This window comes from Sardina pilchardus, chromosome 14 (genome assembly GCF_963854185.1).
Source record: "Sardina pilchardus chromosome 14, fSarPil1.1, whole genome shotgun sequence".
In the NCBI taxonomy this organism is placed as follows: Eukaryota; Metazoa; Chordata; class Actinopteri; order Clupeiformes; family Clupeidae; genus Sardina; species Sardina pilchardus.
In genome coordinates, this window is record NC_085007.1 from 10,048,204 (window position 1) to 10,068,157 (window position 19,954).

The window sequence follows — 19,954 nt, forward strand, 5'->3', positions numbered from 1 at the left end:
CTGACCTGACCTGACCGTCCCCGTCTCTCTCGTCTGCTCAGGTGAACGCTAACGGGATCCAGTCGACCCCCCTGAACCTGGCGGTGTACTGGAAGTGCGCCGAGACCACCACGGACCTGCGCGTGGACTTCCGCTACAACCCCGAGGCCATGGGGCACCCGGGCACGCTCGCCAACGTCCAGGTCCTGGTGCCCGTCGACGGAGGTGTCACCAACATGCAGTCGCTGCCCGCGGCCATCTGGTACGACCTGCACGGCAGCAGACACACACACACACACACACACACACACACACACACACACACACACACATACACACACACAGGCATTGCTGCCAATCCCTTATATTGCACACACACGGGCATTACAGCAGAGCACAGAGATATAAAGATTTATTATCGCTTTATATATTTTTTCCATTATTTCATATTTAGTTGACTTGTACTTCTTAGTTCTTTTACATGCTTACTGATAGTGAAGAGTATTGTTATTTCATCATGAGGGAACACCTTTTAATCATTAGCAATATTTAGTAAGATTTGAAAGAACTTGTTTTGATATTTTATTTGTATATTCCTTTGTTGTATACGGTCCTGTAATAGGCCTCTATACCTCAGAGACGTACATGTGGGAATAGCAACATCATATAGTAACAAGAGAATATGTTTTGCATCAGTATTATTTTCTAAGCAAGAAGGAAAGAAAAAGCATACTTGTATTTAAAGAACATAAAAGAACAGTTTTAATTGAGCATCTCAAATCCACAGGCATGTTTTTGGTGTTGTGCCTCGTTGACTCACAGAGTCTTGGCATCTTTAGACCTTTGACGAGAGATTAGAATAAGATATGATATGCGGCCCGCTCTTTCACTGCTTGAGCCTCAGCGTTGCATCAGTCCCGATTGTGTATGACTTCCATTGCGATAGCTCGTCAACAGTAATCAGTGGAGACACATGTTTAGCAGATATTCGTTAAACTTTCAAAATACGTTGTCAACTCAACCTAACTCTCGAGGAGCTGTCAGCTGGCTGTCAGCTAATCCCTACAGAAGTTTCCTGGCCCTAACCCCTAAATCCTGACGTCTGTTTTGTCAACACTGTCAACAGATGTTTTTGTTTGATTGTTTATGGTGATCCATCCCAAATAAAATGTTGGGTCGGACTCTGATGTCCGCGTTGATTTCTCTCTCTGGTTCTCTCCAAACAGGAATGCGGAACAGAATAAGTCGCTATGGAAACTGGGCGATATCTCGGAGAAGTCAGAGGATGAAGGTTAGTTTGAGGTTTCACACCCTGCTGGGAAAGACACAATGCTCTTATAAGGCACTCTGAGCAGTTGACTAATGGCCTGTCGTATGTGTGTTTGCTTGCGTGCGTGTGTGTGTGTGTGTGTGTCCAGGGTCAGGCTCTCTGAGGGCGAAGTTTGAGCTGTCGGACGGTCCGTCCACCCCGGCGACTCTGGCGGTGCAGTTCGTCAGTGAGGGCAGCACGCTGTCCGGCGCAGACCTGGAGCTTCTGGGGGCCGGATACCGGCTCTCCCTCAACAAGAAGAGGTTTGCCACAGGTGAGTAGTGTGTATGGGTGGGTGGGGGTGTGTTTGGGTGTTTGTGTGTTCGTTCAGTGATATGTCTGGGAATGCAGCGTCAGACAAATTTGGATCTTGTTGATTATTTCATCTTATCTGGGAATCCAAGTAAAACCATTTAAATGACTGTGTGTGTGTGTGTGTGTGTGTGTGTGTGTGTGTGTGTGTGTGTGTGTGTGTGTGTGTGTGTGTGTGTGTGTGTGTGTGTGTGTGTGTGTGTGTGTGTGTGTGTGTGTGTGTGTGTGTGTGTGTGTGTGTGTGTGTGTGTGTGTGTGTGTGTGTGTGTGTGCGCGTGCTTTCCAACAGGGCGCTACATGGCGGACTGCTGAGTGGACATCAGAGGTGCACCCAAACAGACAGCCTCTCGAGGAGTTGTTTTTTTATCTCTACTTTTTTTGTCCATCGTCGTCATCCTGTCTTTGTGGGAGGGGGGCATTGGACCTTACACACCTCACCCCCCCCCCCACCCCACCCCACCCTCTTGAACACTTTTACCCTTCCCACCCCCCCGTTACCCCAACCCTCACTCTCCCATATGCCCCTCGTCTTGGGCACAGAGAAGGTTAGAGGCACTGATCCCTGTGGAGGCTGTCTGCGGAAGAAGAAAGAGGAGGATAAAGCATTAAAAAAAAAAAAAAAAAAAAGAAATAGAATGTCAGGAAATTTTAATAATTGAAAAACAAAAGAGAAAAAAATCTTTAATACTTTCTGTGATCTACTCGGGCTTTCATAAAGTCAAAATGGTAGGGCTTGTTTTGATATGTATAGTTAACAAATAAGTGTAATAAGGATCAATGTAAATGTGCTGCGTATCGTTGAAAAGAAAGCAAACAAACAAACAAACAAAAAAAATACTGCACTAACAATCCTTCCGGCCATTTTGATAGAAAATTGTTTGTTTCTGTTTGTGTTTATGAACGTTGTGTTAACCACAGGGCTTGGTGAGGTAAATTTATAAAACAGGACAGAATTTAAATCACGTTTCTTAAACAAACACCACTTTGTGCTCTTTCGATACATGTGTTTGCTACTCCCTGTCTTTAGAAAAGCCTCTTCCTGTTTTGTCTTTTGACCGTTTCCGATGGCCACAGTCTTTCATAGAAGACACCAGAGGTGCATTGCCATGGAAACTAAAGAGGGCTGGCGGCGCTTAGCCGCACCTATCAGCATCTAATGAACTACAGAACTTTTTGTTTGTTTGTTTATTTGTTTGTTTGTTGTTTGTTTTTCTTCTTATCTCTCTTGTGTCGTCGTCATCACCACCACCACCATGTGCAATGCAGGTAGAAGCTTTGGGCAGTGAACTGGGTTTCTCCTGTGAAGGGCTCTTACCCGATAGCGACGGATCATGGGGCCACACAAGGCCCACGTCTGGTCCAGCTGTGGCCCAGCTCTGTACTTCCTATCTGGGTCGTGTCATTACGAGACCAAGCAAAAACAACCCGCATCACTGACCCCAGTGCCTCTTTTCTACACCTACAGTACAAACACTTTTTGATAAGAACCTCTTTCTACGCTACAAAACACCTTTTATACAGCTAAGCACAGCAGAGAAACAAGCACATTCATTTTCTCTTTTTGTTTTCTTTTTTCCATCCTGTCTCTCTGCCATTTCTCCTCTGTGTGTCTCTCTGTCTTTACTTATCATGTGCCAGTGCCCGTTCGTATTTTCTTGGATGTTGAAGGGAAAATGTTGACTCCTCTCTTTGTTCCTAAACAGTACATAACGAATAGTTCTCTATTCTATTCTTATTCTTGATTTAACCAGAACCCACAGGGGGCGCTGTCTTGTGTTTCCTGTGCTGGAGTTGTGCGTTAGGTGCTAGGGCCACTTAGGTTGGCTTCTGATCGTTTCACCATTCTCCGAGTCCCAAGTGCCAAGACACAGACTTGCTCTGTGAACGCCTGAGCTCACTCACCTGTATTCACCTGCGCACACACCTGTGCACACCTGTCACATCTCCCCAGCCTTAACTCACTGGGTCACTCTTGAGATGGAAAGATGAGAAAATGAAGGAGAGAGAGAGAGAGATAGAAAAGAGAGAAGGAGGATGATGAAGGGAAGCTCGAAAAATACAACTCCAATGCGAAGAGAGAAGCCTTGATGTAAAGGCTTGTATCAATGGATGGACGGAAACACACATTTTACACATAGCTGTGTACTGTAAACAGTTCAACACCCCATAGCCTTTTTGTAGACAGATAACAACAACAAGCTAAAGCACCAGCATCCCTTAAGTCTTTTATGTGGAGCAATGAAGGTATTCCACCAGAGACACTCAGCTGAGACTTCTTGGTCAGCTGTTTGGGAAAAAAGACCAACCTACCTTGTGGACTATTTCAGAAGACTAGACAAAAAAATAGCACCACTGAAATCAGTGCCTTTTATCTACATCTAAAAAAAAAAAAATAGTTTTCGTAACGTCTTGAAGTCCTCAGCTGAAATCTGGGAGAAGCATATCGGCTGGTTATCGTAATAGCCTCTAGTCTTCTTTGGAAGACAACACTGCCTCCACACCTGGACTTGAGTCAAGTGACTTCCCTCATGTGTTTGGGACAACTTGGTGAACAGAGTCACTGCAGACGACCTCCTGTAGTGCGATAGGCACTATCCCATAGTTCCCGGCTGATCTGTGACCCTGCGGTGGATCTCCTCAGAGCTGTGAGCCAGTCTCAGTCCCAGGCCTGATCTGTTTGCGGAGCCTGTTGATAGTCTTGTCTGTTGTCTGGGGTCCGTCTGTGGTGTAGCATTGGTGTTGTCTTGTTACCAGCAGAACCTGAAGTGGTCAACTCTGCCTTTACAGTAGCTCAGTCCTAAACTGGGGCGGCCATCTTGCCTTATCTTCATGCGAGGACCTCCATCCTAAGAGCTTCCCAGACCTTGTGCCACAACTGAAATTGGGAGAAGCTTTGTGAATTATGTGATTAGTACACACACACACACATACACACACACACACACTCACTCAGTCACTCATACATTCAGTATTTATGTTCACGCACACACATGCATAGGAAAGTCAGCTTTTTTGAAGGTTTTCTAGCTTTTTGCCATCGTTGAATGTGGGTGGTTGGGCAAAGTGTAGCGTGAGGTGGCGGGTAGCCTACTTTGTACGGATAATCCAGCAAGCCTTTATTCTTGAAAGGAGGTTAGAATCTCCTCTTTTAACCGTTAAATAATCCCAAGGACCCCCTTTGCTTAGCCCGTGCTGTAGGGAAAATGAATTGAACTCACACCATTATTTTTGTTGTGGTAAAAAATGAGTGAGAGGGAAGTCGACGAGAAGTTGAACTCACGCCACCGCTGTGCTGGTCCCAGGGAATCGGCAACTGTGCCTGTGGTCCTGTTGGTCCCGTTTTAATGGGAGCTTTTAAAGATGTCCCTGACTGATGGGTTTTTAAGTGTCTGTGTTGCAGTGCAGTCTAAGTGGAGGCAATTCTGGCCCACACAAGGATTTGATGGCGGGAGGGTTTGTCTCAGTCAGTCAGCTGGTTTTGTGTGTGTGTGTGTGTGTGGGCGCTTGCGTGCTAGTATGACACTGAGCTGAGACTGATATCAGCTGTGTGTGTGTGTGTGTGTGTGTGTGTGCGTACGGGTATGACACTGAGCTGAGACTGATATCAGCTGTGTGTGTGTGTGTGTCAGAGAGAGTGTGTGCCTGCGGATAGCTGAGATGTGGGATCTGTACAGGATCAGGGTCAGGTGATGTCCAGATGGTGATGTGTGTGTCGCACTCAATCCCCACACACAACGGAATATATGAGCAGCGTGGGTTTTCAGTCCCCACACACAACGGAATATATGTACAGTGTGTGTTTAGCAAGCTGGTTCTTGCTGGCACACACACATCCAGTGAAAACTCAAAGGCTTTTTTTTTCTCTCTTTTTGATTTTTCTTTTCTTGTAAATCACTCACTCTTTCACTGTTGCGGTAGTCTTCTCCCTCGTCTGGTTTTGTCTCCTGGTTTTTATGTTTGTTGAAGAGCGAAAAGCGGAAAAAAAAGACAACCTGTATAAATGATTTTTTTTTGTTTTCTTGTACATTTTTACAAATATATCTGCCACTTTTTGTCTTCACTTTGATTTCATTTTGTCTGTAATAAATGTGTAATATATAAATATATACAAATATAAAACTACATCATAACAGTGTGGTTGCCTCATTATTTAATTTGTACACAACTTTGATGGGGTTTTTTTTTGTGGTTGAAATTGATAGTTGCCTTATTATTCCCATGTCTCATATTTTGATGTCTTTAGCTAGCAGCATGCTCGGAAGATTGGAAAAAAAATAAAATAAATTAGAGCACAGTCATATGAACACACACACATTCTTGCATAACTTGCTTTTTAAGGACAAAAGTTCGGCCTGCTGTAGTGGTGCTGATGACCTGAGAGTGACGGGCAGCACACACACACACACACACACACACACACACACAGACGTCGAGGCAGGCAGCATCTAAAATGAAGACCCTGTGTCCCTGCCCATGTCCAGGGCAGAGAGCACAGCATACTTGCTCATTAAGACAGAGTGCAGCTCTGCAGTCAGCCATCAGCCTATTTTTTCCCCTTAAAATTTTTCCTTTTTTCCCTCCCTGAGTGGAGATTTTACCTACTGACCCTTGGAGGACCTCGTTTCGTGTTTCTGACCGACTGAAGCTGCAGCTACAGTCAGCCTCTCTCTCTCTGGACAGGCCAACACTGTCCAGCAGGTGAAGTTAAGCTTCGAATGCGTTTGTTTTACCCCAATTTGTGATTTAAAGCTGAAACAAAACAGGGCATTTTAGATTGTATCATTTTTGCAGAGCAGATGTAGACTGGGTAAGCTCCGCTCAGGCTGGAAACCTCCAAATTTTTCTATCTTACTTCCATTACAAATCTGTGGGGACCAATCACAAACTGGCTTATCCACCTGGTGCACCCGAATCGTTGGTCTGATTGGTTGAAGGACTTTCCAGTTGCGTATTGAATAATTTGCGCTACGCCCGTTGAATACGTCTCTTGTGCAGTAGAAAATACAGAGCAGACTCCCCAGACTAAAGCTCAGTCTTAAAAGATTGAGCTTCGTCTGGTGATAACCAGACTGGAGCAGATGCACAATTTAGTGGTTGATTTATCCATGTTTTTTTTTTCCTTTTGGGCCAAACAAAAGAGTATATTTGCTTGAATCACTCAGACAGCTCTCCCTTGGATAACTTAAGACATCTCTCCTCTCGTTTATCTCTCTCTCTCTCTCTGTCTCTCTCTCTCTCTGTTGTTCCATGTGAGTTCACAGTAGAGCGAGATCAGTTCCATTGAGGCAGCACACTCTCCTGGCTTCTTTCGCAACACCTCTGTGGCCAACGCTGCAGTAGTTCTCACCACCCCCCTACAGACCTGCTCCCTGACCGACCAAAGGCGGGTGGATCAGTTGGAGGGGGGTTGGGGGGGGATATGGCCTGGAATCATTTCAAACAGACTGTACGCTTTTCGCTCTGAGGTCTGGGAGGTCAGCGTGCGATTGAGTGAGCACTGTAGTTTTCTTCTCTGTCTGCTTGTCACGGCCCTGTTTGCTTAGGGACTCCAAGGGCCGGTTGGAGAGAGTTACTGGAGAGCGACATCACTTCTGTTTACGGTCCGTTTGGTGCTGACGTCGCCTCCCCCGACCCGTCCTCCCCCCGCTAACATGAGCAGAACCATCTGAACAAACAGAGCGGCTGTATGGCTGCTGCTGCTGCTGCAGAAGACACGAGGTTACTCTGTCTGCGTCGTTTTCTTCTTTCTCTCTTCTACATGTGTCACTTATTAACGAGTGACATTTTTGTTTTTATTTGTATTTATTTATATTTTGTGTCCTATACAACTTGGCTCTCCACCCTATCATTGTGTCTTCTAGGGGTATGTCGGACACAAGACACAAGTGAAGGTTTACCAGCGGAAAGCTTCTTCTTATCGAGCCCTCCCCCACTGCCCCCTTGCTTTTGCTGCAATCTTACCTATCTTGTGGCGATTTCTATGATTTTTTTTTCCGTACACTTTCGGTCACTTCCCCTCCTGTCCTAGAGTTTGTATTTGCAGGTGGGTAAATGCCACCACTGCCTACCTCTTCTGTACCTTTCTCTTATTGGTCATATTTCATGGTTTGGTTTACGGATTTGAAAGGGTACAGCTGCCAGACTTAATCTATGACTGTTATTTGTTGTTGTTGTTGTTCCTATTGTTGTTGTTATATGAGGGAAACACAATTCACATTTAAACAGATTATATTCATAGGCCAATATATTTACTATCTTGTCCAAGGATTGCAATCTGTTTTTATATTTTTGCATTTATTTTCTAAACATTTAATTAAAGCTGCCTGTAGGCATCCCCAAAGGCTTTTTTGAGGACCCAACTCTAACTGGCTTTATTCATCACATGTGATAAGGTAAATGAAATGGAATGAGTAGATAATAATTGCCTTTCAACTCTACTCAAATAACTAGACATTCAACATAGTCCAACTGGATTATCAAATTAGGAGCATTCCTGAATTTGCCAGTATAATTGCAATGGATTATCAATTTTACGAAAGGAATCGCATGTCTGTGACTACAAAAAAATGGACGTTGTGCTTGGGGGGTTAGACTCTAGAAATGCCACCCTCTGTCTCATTAGCTCTCGTCCTGCGGCTACGTATGGAACGAGTTATAAAGATGATGTCACAGGACATCTTGGAAACTGTTATTGTGACATCACAAAGACACCTTGCAAACATCTTGACGATGCTTGTTGTTCTTCTCATGATGATACTTGGCCATATGTTAGCGATGTGCATTCAAGTACCATGGCCAACAATTAAATTGTGTTTTCATAAAGCCACGCTAAACCTTAGTGGTGTGTGTGTATTTGATGTGTGTGTGTGTGTGTGTGTGTGTGTATGTGTGTGGCATCTCTCCAATCCATTTACGGGTTGGCATTGATACAATTGGCCATCTGCCGACATGTATTACAGCAACGGCTTGTCCTGATTGGCTGTCTTGAGTGACACGGCAGCTGCAGAAGCTTGGGCAGCCTAGACCAGCTCCTCTGAGGCGACGTCTGACTTCTCCCTCTCCCACCATCACTCCATCATTCTCTTCTCCTTCTGCCTCTCCCACATCACTCTCTTCTCTCTCTCCCTGTATCACTGTCATTCTATTCTTCTTCTTTCTTCTCTTCTCGTCTTCTTTATTTTTATGTTTCTCTGTTTGTCTGTATCCCCTTCATTATTTTCCCTCATCATCATTCTTCCTCTCTGATCTCAAACACTGACCAAGGACTGTGTGTGTGTGTGTGTGTGTGTGTGTGTGTGTGTGTGTGTGTGTGTGTGTGCGTGTGTGAGAGCGCATTATAGGCGTGTATTAAAGTCGTGTGAATAGTCTTGCGTGTCCTGCGGTGGTGGTACCGTTCCCCGTGTTCTAATGGCGCTGGCGAGCGAAGCGGCGGTTCAGCAGAAAGCCGTGAGGAGAGAGGGAGAGAGCGAGAGAGGGAGAGAGAGAGAGGGAGAGAACGAGAGAGGAAGAGAGCGAGAGAGGGAGAGAACGAGAGCATGGCCTTCCGTGCTGGGCGAACTGAGGCACGTCATTGGTGATTTATCAGCAGGCCGGTGGGGGGGTGGAATGGAGGGGGGGGGGGTCATTGGGGAATTACCACACATTAACTCCCATGATGCTCTTGGACCCACCCTTCCCCCGGGTTCTGTCTAGCCCGACCCCCCCACACACACACGCACACACACACAACCACCCCCCCTACCGCTCCATGAGCCGGGCAGGAGTACTGTGTGTGTGTGTGTGTGTGTGTGTGTGTGTGTCAGGTCGCAGTAGCCCCGCAGTCTGCTGCTCTTTAGGGCTAATGTGGCTCTCACATGAGAGCAGAGCAGGACTCCAGGTAAATGTCTGCGTGTTTGGATCACACACGCGCGCCCCCAGGCCCTCGGCAGGACTCCGAGGACAGAAGGCCATTACCAAACATGAGGGAGGAAAAAAAGACATGGGTACATACATACACAGAGCTTTATTTCCTGTGTGTGTGCGTCTGTGCTCGTGTGTGTGTGTGTGTGTGTGTGCGTGTGTGTGTGTGTGTGTGTGCGTGTGTGTGTGCGCGTGTGTGCGTGCGTGTGTGCATTATATGCTTTGATGAATTGGACCAGTTGACATGCATTAGACCAATTATTCTGGTTCTCTGCTTCTCTCTGTCTCTCACTCACTCACTTGCACTCACTCACTCACACGCACACACACACACACACACACACACACACACACACACACACACACATTCCTATTCCTGCAGGTACGGTGTGTTTGGGGTTTTGTACTGTGGAACGGAAGTGTTGGAACAATGAGATCAACACTCAGCTGTCGCCTGTGGCTCTCGAGTGACACTTCGGCGGTGCCAATGTCAGACGACGTCAAGCGCCATGTCTCCCTCCTAAAAGCCCTCGCTGAGACTGGACCCTGAGATGATTGGCAGGCCAGAGCAGGAAGGCCCAGGCTCTGTCTGAAACCAGAGGGGGTACGGAGTAAGGGGTGGTGGGGGGGGGGGGGGGGTCGCTGCTCACTGCTCTGAGGTGATTGGCTGATGAGTGAGTGGTCATGGTTATTATGCAGCACTGATTGGTTGAGCAGTGGCTTGGGGGTGAGGCCAGAGTATGATTTCATTAGGTGGGGCTCAGTGAATTGCTCTGATGAACTGGAAGAGAGAGAGAGAGAGAGGGAGAGAGAGAGAGATGGAAGGAGAGAGAAAGAGGGACACAGGAAGAGGAGGAAAAGAGCGTGCCACAGTGAACCGATAAAAGCAAACCCCCCCACCCCCACCCCTATCCCTCTCCCCACACACACACACACATCCCCCGCCTCCATCCTTGGCTTGCGATGATGGCAGGCAGGACGCCCCATGAAGGTTAGCGTGCAACCTAGGTCTTTGTGCAGCACTGAACTCTCAGCATGGAGATGGGGCGGAAGGGGAGGGTGTGTGTTGGTGTGAGTAGTGTGTGTGTGTGTGTGTGTGTGTGAGAGAGATTTGTGTGTGCACATGAAGCTATATCTCCGTGTTTGAATGTGTGTGAACATGTTTAAGTTGGTATGTCTGTGTGTGTGTGTGAGACTGAGTATATACATGTTTATAACTGCTTTGTTTACCAAAATGGTTGTGTGTGTGTATATGTTTGTGTGTGTGTGTGTGTGTGTGTGTGTGTGTGTGTGTGTGTAGGTCTGACTGCGGTATTGAAATGGAACCATCGCCCTCACGCTCACCACCACCTCTCTCCGTGAGCCCTTCCTCAGGGGTACGGCTTGCTTCTTTTATTTATTATTTTTATTAATTTATTTATTTGTTCCAGAGCTCACATGAAACCGCCGCCCACCAGGAAGCGCTTCATGTGGTCGTCATGGTCCCCATTAGAGGGAGAGCGAGGGGAGAGACCGAGGAAGCTTCTCTCGAGGCTCTTTTCTTTGTCCTGAGAATCAAAAATATGACATCTGGGCGCAGGGATCTTTTTTCAGCCAGCAAGGTTCTTGGTGAAGAGGACTGGTGAGCGCAAACACAGAGGAAATGGGAACCAGAGAGATGGGAGCCAGGAGAAATGAGAGACGGAATAAAGAGGAGAGTGAGAGGAGGAGTGGAATATCAGAGAGGGAGGGGGGAGGGGGGGGGCTGTTACCTTTGACACGATGAATCATCGGTCCCAGGAGGAAAGAGCCAACCCAACTCAGCACATCATTTCAGTGCAGTTGAGAACACCACACACACACACACACACCTACATACATAAGCATACACACATTCATATACGTCATGCAAACACAAACACAGACACGCTTGCAGTAAACTCACCCCAGCCATCCAGCGAAAAAAAGCATACTCCAGTAAACAAACATTCATTGCCCTGATCACACACACACACACACACACACACACACACACACACACTGATTCCACAACCACCATTCAAAGCTCCCTATCTGTGAGCGCACACATGCACGGACACACACTGCGGAAATGTTCCCATCATAAATATTTGGACTTGTCTTAATTGAAAGAGTCTGTCCGACTCCAGCGCTGGATTGCTCATTTAAACACACTCTCTGTGGCGTCCATTTCCTTCACATCTCCCTCGGTGCCGTCTTCTCGACAGGACGGGGTCATTCAGAGTAAAACGGCTCTGGTGTATTGGCAGTGGGCACAGCTCGGTGCCCTGGAATAGTGGGCACAGCTCGGTGCGTTAGAGCAGTAGGCAAAGCTCGATGCTCTTGAACAGAGGGCCAAGCTTTATGTGGTAGAACAGTGGACACAGCCGGATGCTTTAGAACAATGGAAAAAGCTTGATGCTCTAGGACAGAGAGCTATGTTGTAGAACACTAGGCCCAGGTTGGTGCTCTAGAACAGTGGGCACAGCTGGTGCTCTAGTATAGTGGGCACAGCTGGTACTCTAGAACAGCGGGCACAGCTGGTGCTCTAGAACAGAGGAGCACAGTTGGTACTCTAGAACAGTGGGTGCTTCTGGTGCTCTAGAACAGTGGGCACAGGTTGGTACTCTAGAACAGCGGGCACAACTGTTGCTCTAGAACAGTGGGCACAGCTGGTGCTCTAGAACAGCGGGCACAGCTGGTGCTCTAGAACAGCGGGCACAGGTTATTCTTTAGAACCTCAGTAAGTTAGAATAGCTTTGAAGTGAGCACAAATGAACGAGAACGAAACGAGATGAAACGAAACGAAATGAAAGTAAACTAAACGAGAAGAGCGAAGATGTGCACGGTGTGTGTGTTGGGCATGTCCATGGTGTGGGTGGAGGGCTAGCCTGGCATGGCTTTATCACCCTCCTTTTCAGTACTGGCATGATTGGTGTTGACCGTCAGCTGACGTTAACACGTGTGGTCTCCGTTAGTTTGTTATGGCTTGCGGCCGCACCCTCTTGGTTTGGCATGACTTGAACCTGTTCAGTGATAGATATTGTGACGTGGCTTGGGTCTGTGCAGTATTAGTGAGGTTGGCATGACCTGGGCTGGCAGTACACTGCACAGTAGTAGTTTGCTTGGCATGGCTCGGACAGCTTGGCATGGTGGCACGCTCATGCAGTGGCCTAATGGTGCCCTGTTCAGTGTCATGGAGCCTGGCACATCTCCCTGTAGCAGTGTAATGTGTGTGTGTGTGTGTGTGTTAGTGTGTGGCCAAGCTTGGCAGAGCACTGGCATGAATGCAGTATGTGCTGTGTGTGTGTGTCTGTCTGTCTGTGTTTGTGTGTGGGCATGTGGTTTTGCTATTTCTATGGTAAACATACAGTCAACATGGATGGAATCAGTGGATGAATGCTTACAAACAGCAGGTGTGTGTGTGTGTGTGTGTGTGTGTGTGCGTGTGTGTGTGTGTGCGCGTGTGTGTGTGCGCGTGTGTGTGTGCGTGTGTGTGTGTGTGTGCGTGCGCGGGCAGGCAGGCGGGCGCACATGTGATTGTGTGAACTGTGATTGCCATTCTTTGTTTTTTTGAGCATACAGGGTCACTGTTCTTGCAAACTTTACTAGGCTAATGCATCTGGAGTGGGTTTTAGTGCATACACATTCGTTGCGTGGGTGTGTTTGTGAGTAGAAAAATATTTGTAGACCTGTTTTTACTCATTCGTCCATATAGCTCCCCACCCCCAAGTGTGCGTGTGTGTGTGTGTGTGTGTGTGTGTGTGTGTGTGTGTGTGTGTGTGTTGTTTGTCTCCCCCGTGTCTCTGAAATGGCGAGTGGCACCACACCTCTGTTCAGTGGCCGTGCTACACGCGATTCACACCGCGTGCGCTTTTACACATGCGAGCGCGGGTCTCCGGGGAAACCGGCAGACTGCTTTAGCATGCGCCATAAAAACATGTTTGCATGTCTGCGTGTTGGCAACTTGGTGTGTTTGCGTTGCAGGATAAATTATCAATGAGAGTAGGTGTGTTTTATACGCCGTACACAAACATGATTCAATGGTAACTCGGAATTGAACAGACATATGCAGTTTGAATAATTATACATGTCCAAGACAAAAGTGTGGACGGGCTTTAGTTTAGTTTAGTTTGTGTGTGTGTGTGTGTGTGTGTGTGTGTGTGTGTGTTTTGGAGGGTTGTTGATTGTTGATGTACTCTATATGCATGTAGCCTACCTGCTCAAATAGCAGCACACACGCCTAAGGGCAACATTAGCTGAAGTGCAACACCACTCTGAGATGGACTGGTGTTTAACTGTAAGGATGGGCTTTACTGCGCAGTCTCCAGACTTTTCCTCTGTTCATTTGTGTCAGGCGATCCCGCACAATGGAAGTGAAATAGTTATCAGGCAGGGACGCCGCTGTTCACCAGCCCAGCTCTCTGCTTCGCTCCGTTCTGCCCTGCGTGTAAAAAGTGTTGAGTCTGCGTGTGAGGCGGCACCTCCCGCCCTCTCGTACTTCCTTCCACATCTCCCTGCCTTTTCATCTCTCCGCCTGTCTCTCTGTTCGCAGCCAAAAGCCCGTCGCGCTCTCTCGGTGACACGTTATTGCGTGATTCCCGGCGTGTTTTTAAAAGCCTTCTCCGGCCTGACGTGCGAGAACGATTGTTTTAACCGTTGCAGTGTGGGCTCGCGGTGATAAGTTATGTATAACAGAGCGGCTTGAGACGCGGCGGTGTGAAATGATATTTGACAAGATGGATTGCGGGCTCGCGTTCCATGGTCTCTTGTGTGAGTGCGTGCGTGCGTGCGTGCGTATACCTCTCCCTCTCCCCGCGCGCACAGGCATCGCACAATCCGGTCAGCGCGCTCCAGCGCACCTTTCTCCTACTCTCCATGAACGAACGAACGAACGGTGTGTGCTCACGAGAGGTAATTATTGACGCAGGCGCCGCCACATTTGGAATTTTACTCATCTGACACGGTCCATTGAGTTTTACCAAAACATTTGTCTTGTATTGCATATTTTAGAATGTATCCGCTGCAACGCACCTGTTAGCTTAAAGTTCAAAGGTCAGTCTGATAGACTTTTAACAACAACGTTTTTAAAAAAAATAAATAAATAAAACATACTTCTTAGATGTCTGGATCCTCTTAGCCTCTTAGGTTTTAAAAAAAGACCACACTGGGCCTAATTAGAATTGACCAAACACTAAGCACATGTCCCTTCACACCTTGGGTGAGTTTTAAGATACAATGATTGATGAAAGTGTTGAGCAGGTAGTACTGTATACACAGCCAAGGACGTGCGTTAACGTTTAACCAGGCCTCTGAACTGCCTCCTTAGCAGACACACTGAATGTTTCTCAATCCCCTGCAGAGAGGAGACCGGTCAGACACCCTCCCCGCGACGCTGCGCTGGACACAACCACACTACTGACCCCCACTACACCTGACGGGCACACGAAGAAGCCGCTGCGATGAAACGCTTCGGACTTAAGGACCTGTGGAAAGCCATGACCGTGGCCCAGGCCGCCGGGGCGATCGAAGCAGACCCCGGCGCGGGTCAGTCCAGTCCGGACTCCAGTCCCGGCCGCCGTCGCCACCCGGACCCTGTTGACCCGGGCCTCACCGTGACGACCTCGCTGCCCGGCTCTCCGCAGGGCCGGCTGGACGGCAGCGTGTCGGACCAGGACAAGACGGGAGCCACGCTGCTGTTCTCGGGCCTGTTCCTGGGCCTGGTGGGAATGACCTTCACGGCCATGGGCTGGATCAACTACGACCAGAGCCACGCCTTCGAGTGGACGCAGTTCCTGGGGCCCGTGCTGCTGTCGGTCGGCGGCACCTTCGTCTTCATCAGCGTCTGCAAGTTCGGGATGCTCTCCTGCCTGGCCTGCGGTCGGCGGGAGCAGGACGACGGAGGAGGTGGAGGAGGAGGAGGAGGAAGAGGGGGAAGAGGGGCCGAGGACGGCGAGCTGTCACGCAACCAATCGTTCGTCTTCGCCGGCATCAACCAGCCAATCACGTTCCACCGCGCCACGGTGGTCCAGTACATCCCGCCCCCCTACGCGTCGGTCATGCAGGAGCCGGGCGTCCTGGGCGGTCCGGGCACTGCCCACAGTCCGCCGCAGTACTGCAGTGTGTGCCCGCTAGAGCGTCCAGCTCAGAGCCGCAGTGCCAGCCTCGTGCCCACCGCCCAGCCACCGCCCAGCCGGCGGGAAAGCAGGTACCTGCCACCCCATTCTCTCCCCCAAACACACACTGCTCTAACACACACTCCTCACCCACTCACTTCTCAAACACACACTCCGGACCCACTCTCTCCAGTCCTTACACACACACACTCTCCTCAATCACACACTCCTCACACACTCACTACTCAAACACTCATCCTCAAACATACACTCCTCACTTACTTACTCTTCAAACACACACTCCTCACACACACACACACACACACACACACTTGTTTTTACCTGCTGGGGCACAGCATTGCTTCCTAGACCGTACATTTGGACGCTGTGTTGAGCTCCCCCAGATGTCATGAAATAAGGTGACTTTTTTCAAATGGATAGACTGATCCAATAGAGGTCTTACATCAAGCCTGGGAGTTGAGCTTCTTGACTACTTTACTTTACTTTACTTTATTTGTTCAGGACATTGCACATTAATGAACATATACATACATGTACATATATGTAAACATGCCAGATTGTAGCCCAAGGGCTAATTTCCATCTGGTGTCCAATAGGCAGGCTAGATGTTTACAAGCAATAGACTTTAAGATAAAACAGACTGTTAGTAACAAAAGAAATAAAACCCACTACAGAAGCAAAAGGCATGCATGTAAATGAAAGGAAAAGAGAAAAGAAAAAGGTCCCAAAAAATATGACCTTGATGGTGTAATGACTATAATGAATGCAGTGAAGGTTCAATGACTTCTATTACGTTACGTTATATTAAAATATCTTTCAGAGTGAGATGGGTTAGTGCGTAGATATACGGTGTAATGTTGTGCTGGGAGGTAGTGGGGCAGCTAGTGTAACAGCCATCACTGGTACCATCTTCACTTTGAGGTCTTGCCCAGCATTAAAGGTGCAGTGTGTGACTGTCAAACATTAGAGGTGAGGTGTGTGAATCTGATACACTTTGTGTCAACTTCAGCCAATTGCTTCTCACAGTGCTTTAGCTGTCTGTTGAGTGTTTGCACTGAGAAAACTCTGGTGTTTGTACACAGTTGTGGCTACAACAAACAAAGACACCAACAAAAGTGTCTCAGACAGAGCCATAAACAACCCCGGCCAATCACCTTGGCAACCGGGGAGGGCAGGCTGTACTTTGTTGGGCTGTTGTGCGCACACTTCGGGGAAACACGGAGCAAATTGCCCACAGTACCTTTAAGGTGTATGTGATTCTTAAAGGGACACTTCACCGATTAGCATTAAGCTTTGTATCTTTAGAAAACCAGTCATGTTTTTGAATGGTCGTGCATCATTCCCTCAGTTTTCCTTGAGATAGAAGAAATACGGATTTCAATGAAACCCATGAATAGGACTTCCTGCTTTCAATGATGTAAAATGATGATTTTTACATCATTTAAAGCAGGAAGTCCAACATTGGAATCCGTATTTCTCCCATCTCAAGGCAAACTGAGGGAATGATGCACGACCATTCAAAAACAATGACTGGTTTTCTAAATATACAAAGCCTAATGCTAATCGGTGAAGTGTCCCATTAAGAAGAGTTTGTACTGGCCCTCAACATCCCCCTCCAGAGCAATCTTTAACTTCCTGGTTAATGCGGGACCCACCTCAGCCAATGATTGCAGGGAGAGTCAGTTCAGATGAGGACCACAGGGAACGCTCCATACGGTTAGCATATACTATGCAGCCAGTGGATGCGCATGAATTGAACTTAACAGGTGATTGTGTATGAATTGAAAAACATATGACTTAGCAGGAGATTGCGTATGAATTGAAAAACATATGACTTAGCAGGTGATTGCGTTTGAATTGAATAACATACGGCTTAGCAAGTGATTGTGTACTGTGTAACTTGAAAAGCATATGACTTAGCAAGTGGTTGTGTATGACTTGAATAGCATATGACTTAGCAGATGATTGTGCTCTGACAAAATGTGTGTCTGGGTGCTGATGTTGCTCTCATGTGCCTCAGGGTTCCCACAGAGAGAGATGAGGAAGAGGAGGAAAAGAATGAGGCTTATGATGAAGATGCGCTGGACTGTGTCTCTCCGCCAGCTTATGAAGATCTCTACCCATCTCTGCCCAGTGACAATCACACCTGAGCCTTTTTGTTCAAACAAATAAATAATATACTGTATGTTTTTACATAAATATTTATATATGTACAGTATATTTTATATCCGCCAACCACAAACTTTTTTGTATCTTTGTGTGTGCTGGTGGACCGTGAGGTCCAGTGTTGTGCAAGTTCATTGACATGCGGAGAGCCTTGTCTAATGATATACCCGACGGGATTAAGAATCCCATAGCTGAGACACTGCCCATTGGCACCTTCATGCTACACTTTGAACTTCAAACTGCTTCCTCTACTGTTCCAAAGGGTTTCAACGTTTATAAATAGAGTGTTTGAAAGCACTAACACAAATGACTGTTGCATATTAACTTTTAAATGAGACTGATGGCTGTGGTTTTGTAGAGGGGCAGTGTGTGTTGGTGTTGGAGCATTTTCACCAATTTTAAGGTCTGAAGCAATAGTGTTCTTGGATGCCCAAAATTAAAATATTTCAAATAGAGGACTACAAGAATTCCCCTAATCTGAAGAAACTGGGGGGAAATGTCTCTCCAAAAACTATTGCATTTAATGCATTATTTTTCTTTGAGATCTGACAATAAAAGTCCAGAAACAAAGAGAATAGTAGCCCACGTCTATTTCTGACATCAAAAACGCTGTCTTAACTCATTGCACTTTTAACTGCCAAGATGTCAAGCAATATCGTCCAGTATTTTTAATAACCATGACAGTGGACACTGATAAACTGATTAGAAAAATTACCTGGTCTTTATTTTGATAAGAGGTGGTCTGATAATACTTCACCGCTCCAGATGCATAGCCGACACCGGGGACACAGATGCCGAGTGGCCGAGGCAGAGTGCACTCCTCCGGGCATAGGCTGTACGGGATCCGCCTGCACACAAATGTTACGCAGACCACAGGGGGGCGGAAATAGTGAAGGAATCGATGAGATGGAGCTGGGCAAGAGGAAAAACATTTTAAAACTAAGAGGAGAAAAAGTGCGCCCTAAACGACCAGTGAATTATTCAAAATGGGCATATGAAGTGGGCTATGTCATTACATGATGCGATTAAGTTAATTGAACGTTCTGTTCTAAAATTATATATAGGGTAATTTCTGTGTATTTTTTAAAAATTAGGCGATTTTATAAAGAAAACACATTCCTCCTACTTGATTTACTGTTTGTTAATCATACATAATCATATGTCTAATAATGTGTATGTCTATCTGTGTGTGGGTTTGGGAGTGTGTGTGTGTGTGTGTGTGTGTGTGTGTATTTAGAAGTAATATGGACTATTAACTAGCAATTACAAAATATAATCGAGATCATCTGAACTAGGACTTTAGAATGGTATAGCGCACTGGCCCAAAATCTCCAAATATCTTGGTCAGTGGCAGTGCATGAAATTCTTAAACTGCGACTAAGAATCTATGGTGCGTTCAGATTATAGCCTACTTGTAAGGAAATTTCCAAGAGGCAAGGTGTATCATGCGGATTAATATACGTTTCTAAGGTATATGGGAGGCGGACTCCTATATAGGCTAAATATTCTCATCGTTTTCTTGGATGTTGCAAAGTTGCACTCACGCAGTTAAGTTTAATAAAGAAGCAGACGTCATGGGTTATTGTTTTATTTATGCCATCCCGCAACTGACAAGGATGGATAAAACTTCTGAAATACGAATGAGTCCAAATGATTAGCTAAATGGGTTCTAATTATTTAAATTTATTTGGATATTTTGAGGAAATTGTATATAATAAATGCGTTTACATCCTTATTTGGCTAACAACGTTCCCACTAATGACGGGTATGTTGACTCATATTAGTCTTATAACTGTCAAAATGTCATGTAAACATTAAAATATATATTTGTTTCTTCTGTTGCGTGCAGTTAACAAATATTCATTCCAGCGTTTCCCCCCCTATGAACAATGTGCTTATAAACCCGAGTAACTTGGTCTAGCCTATAACTTGTATTTTATTTCTTGGGTCCATGATACATTATCTTATCGATGGTTTATATTTGATAAGACGATGTTTATTTGCTGAGATGGAATAAATTGCTACTATTTAAATAAGCGTGATGTGAGGTACCCATGGCTAGAGGGTCCACCTTTAGTGTTAATTTAGTTTTAATAGGTCAAGCCGGGCACGACCGTTTCTCTCATCCTCTGTGCTGTTAATCCATCTTTTATCT

The 19,954-nt window shown here is 46.5% G+C and overlaps 2 protein-coding genes across 4 annotated transcripts in view; both read left to right on the top strand.

Annotated features, from left to right (window-relative positions):
- The window catches only part of fcho2 (FCH and mu domain containing endocytic adaptor 2), a 66,790-nt gene extending 61,068 nt beyond the window's left edge, over positions 1-5,722 (top strand). For all 3 annotated transcript variants that reach the window (XM_062554463.1, XM_062554465.1, XM_062554464.1), the window contains 4 exons: positions 42-241; positions 1,206-1,270; positions 1,398-1,562; positions 1,890-5,722. In XM_062554463.1, coding sequence (XP_062410447.1) covers positions 42-241; positions 1,206-1,270; positions 1,398-1,562; positions 1,890-1,912 — 453 coding nt within the window. In that variant the 3' untranslated portion in view covers positions 1,913-5,722. The remainder of the gene's footprint in view (positions 1-41; positions 242-1,205; positions 1,271-1,397; positions 1,563-1,889) is intronic.
- A 9,134-nt stretch (positions 5,723-14,856) lies between these two features.
- Positions 14,857-18,399, top strand: tmem174 (transmembrane protein 174). Its single transcript, XM_062554498.1, has 2 exons — positions 14,857-15,704; positions 17,654-18,399. The coding sequence occupies exons 1-2, from the start codon at positions 14,959-14,961 to the stop codon at positions 17,781-17,783; spliced, it is 876 nt and encodes a 291-aa protein (XP_062410482.1). The 5' UTR covers positions 14,857-14,958; the 3' UTR covers positions 17,784-18,399.
- Positions 18,400-19,954: the final 1,555 nt, after the last annotated feature.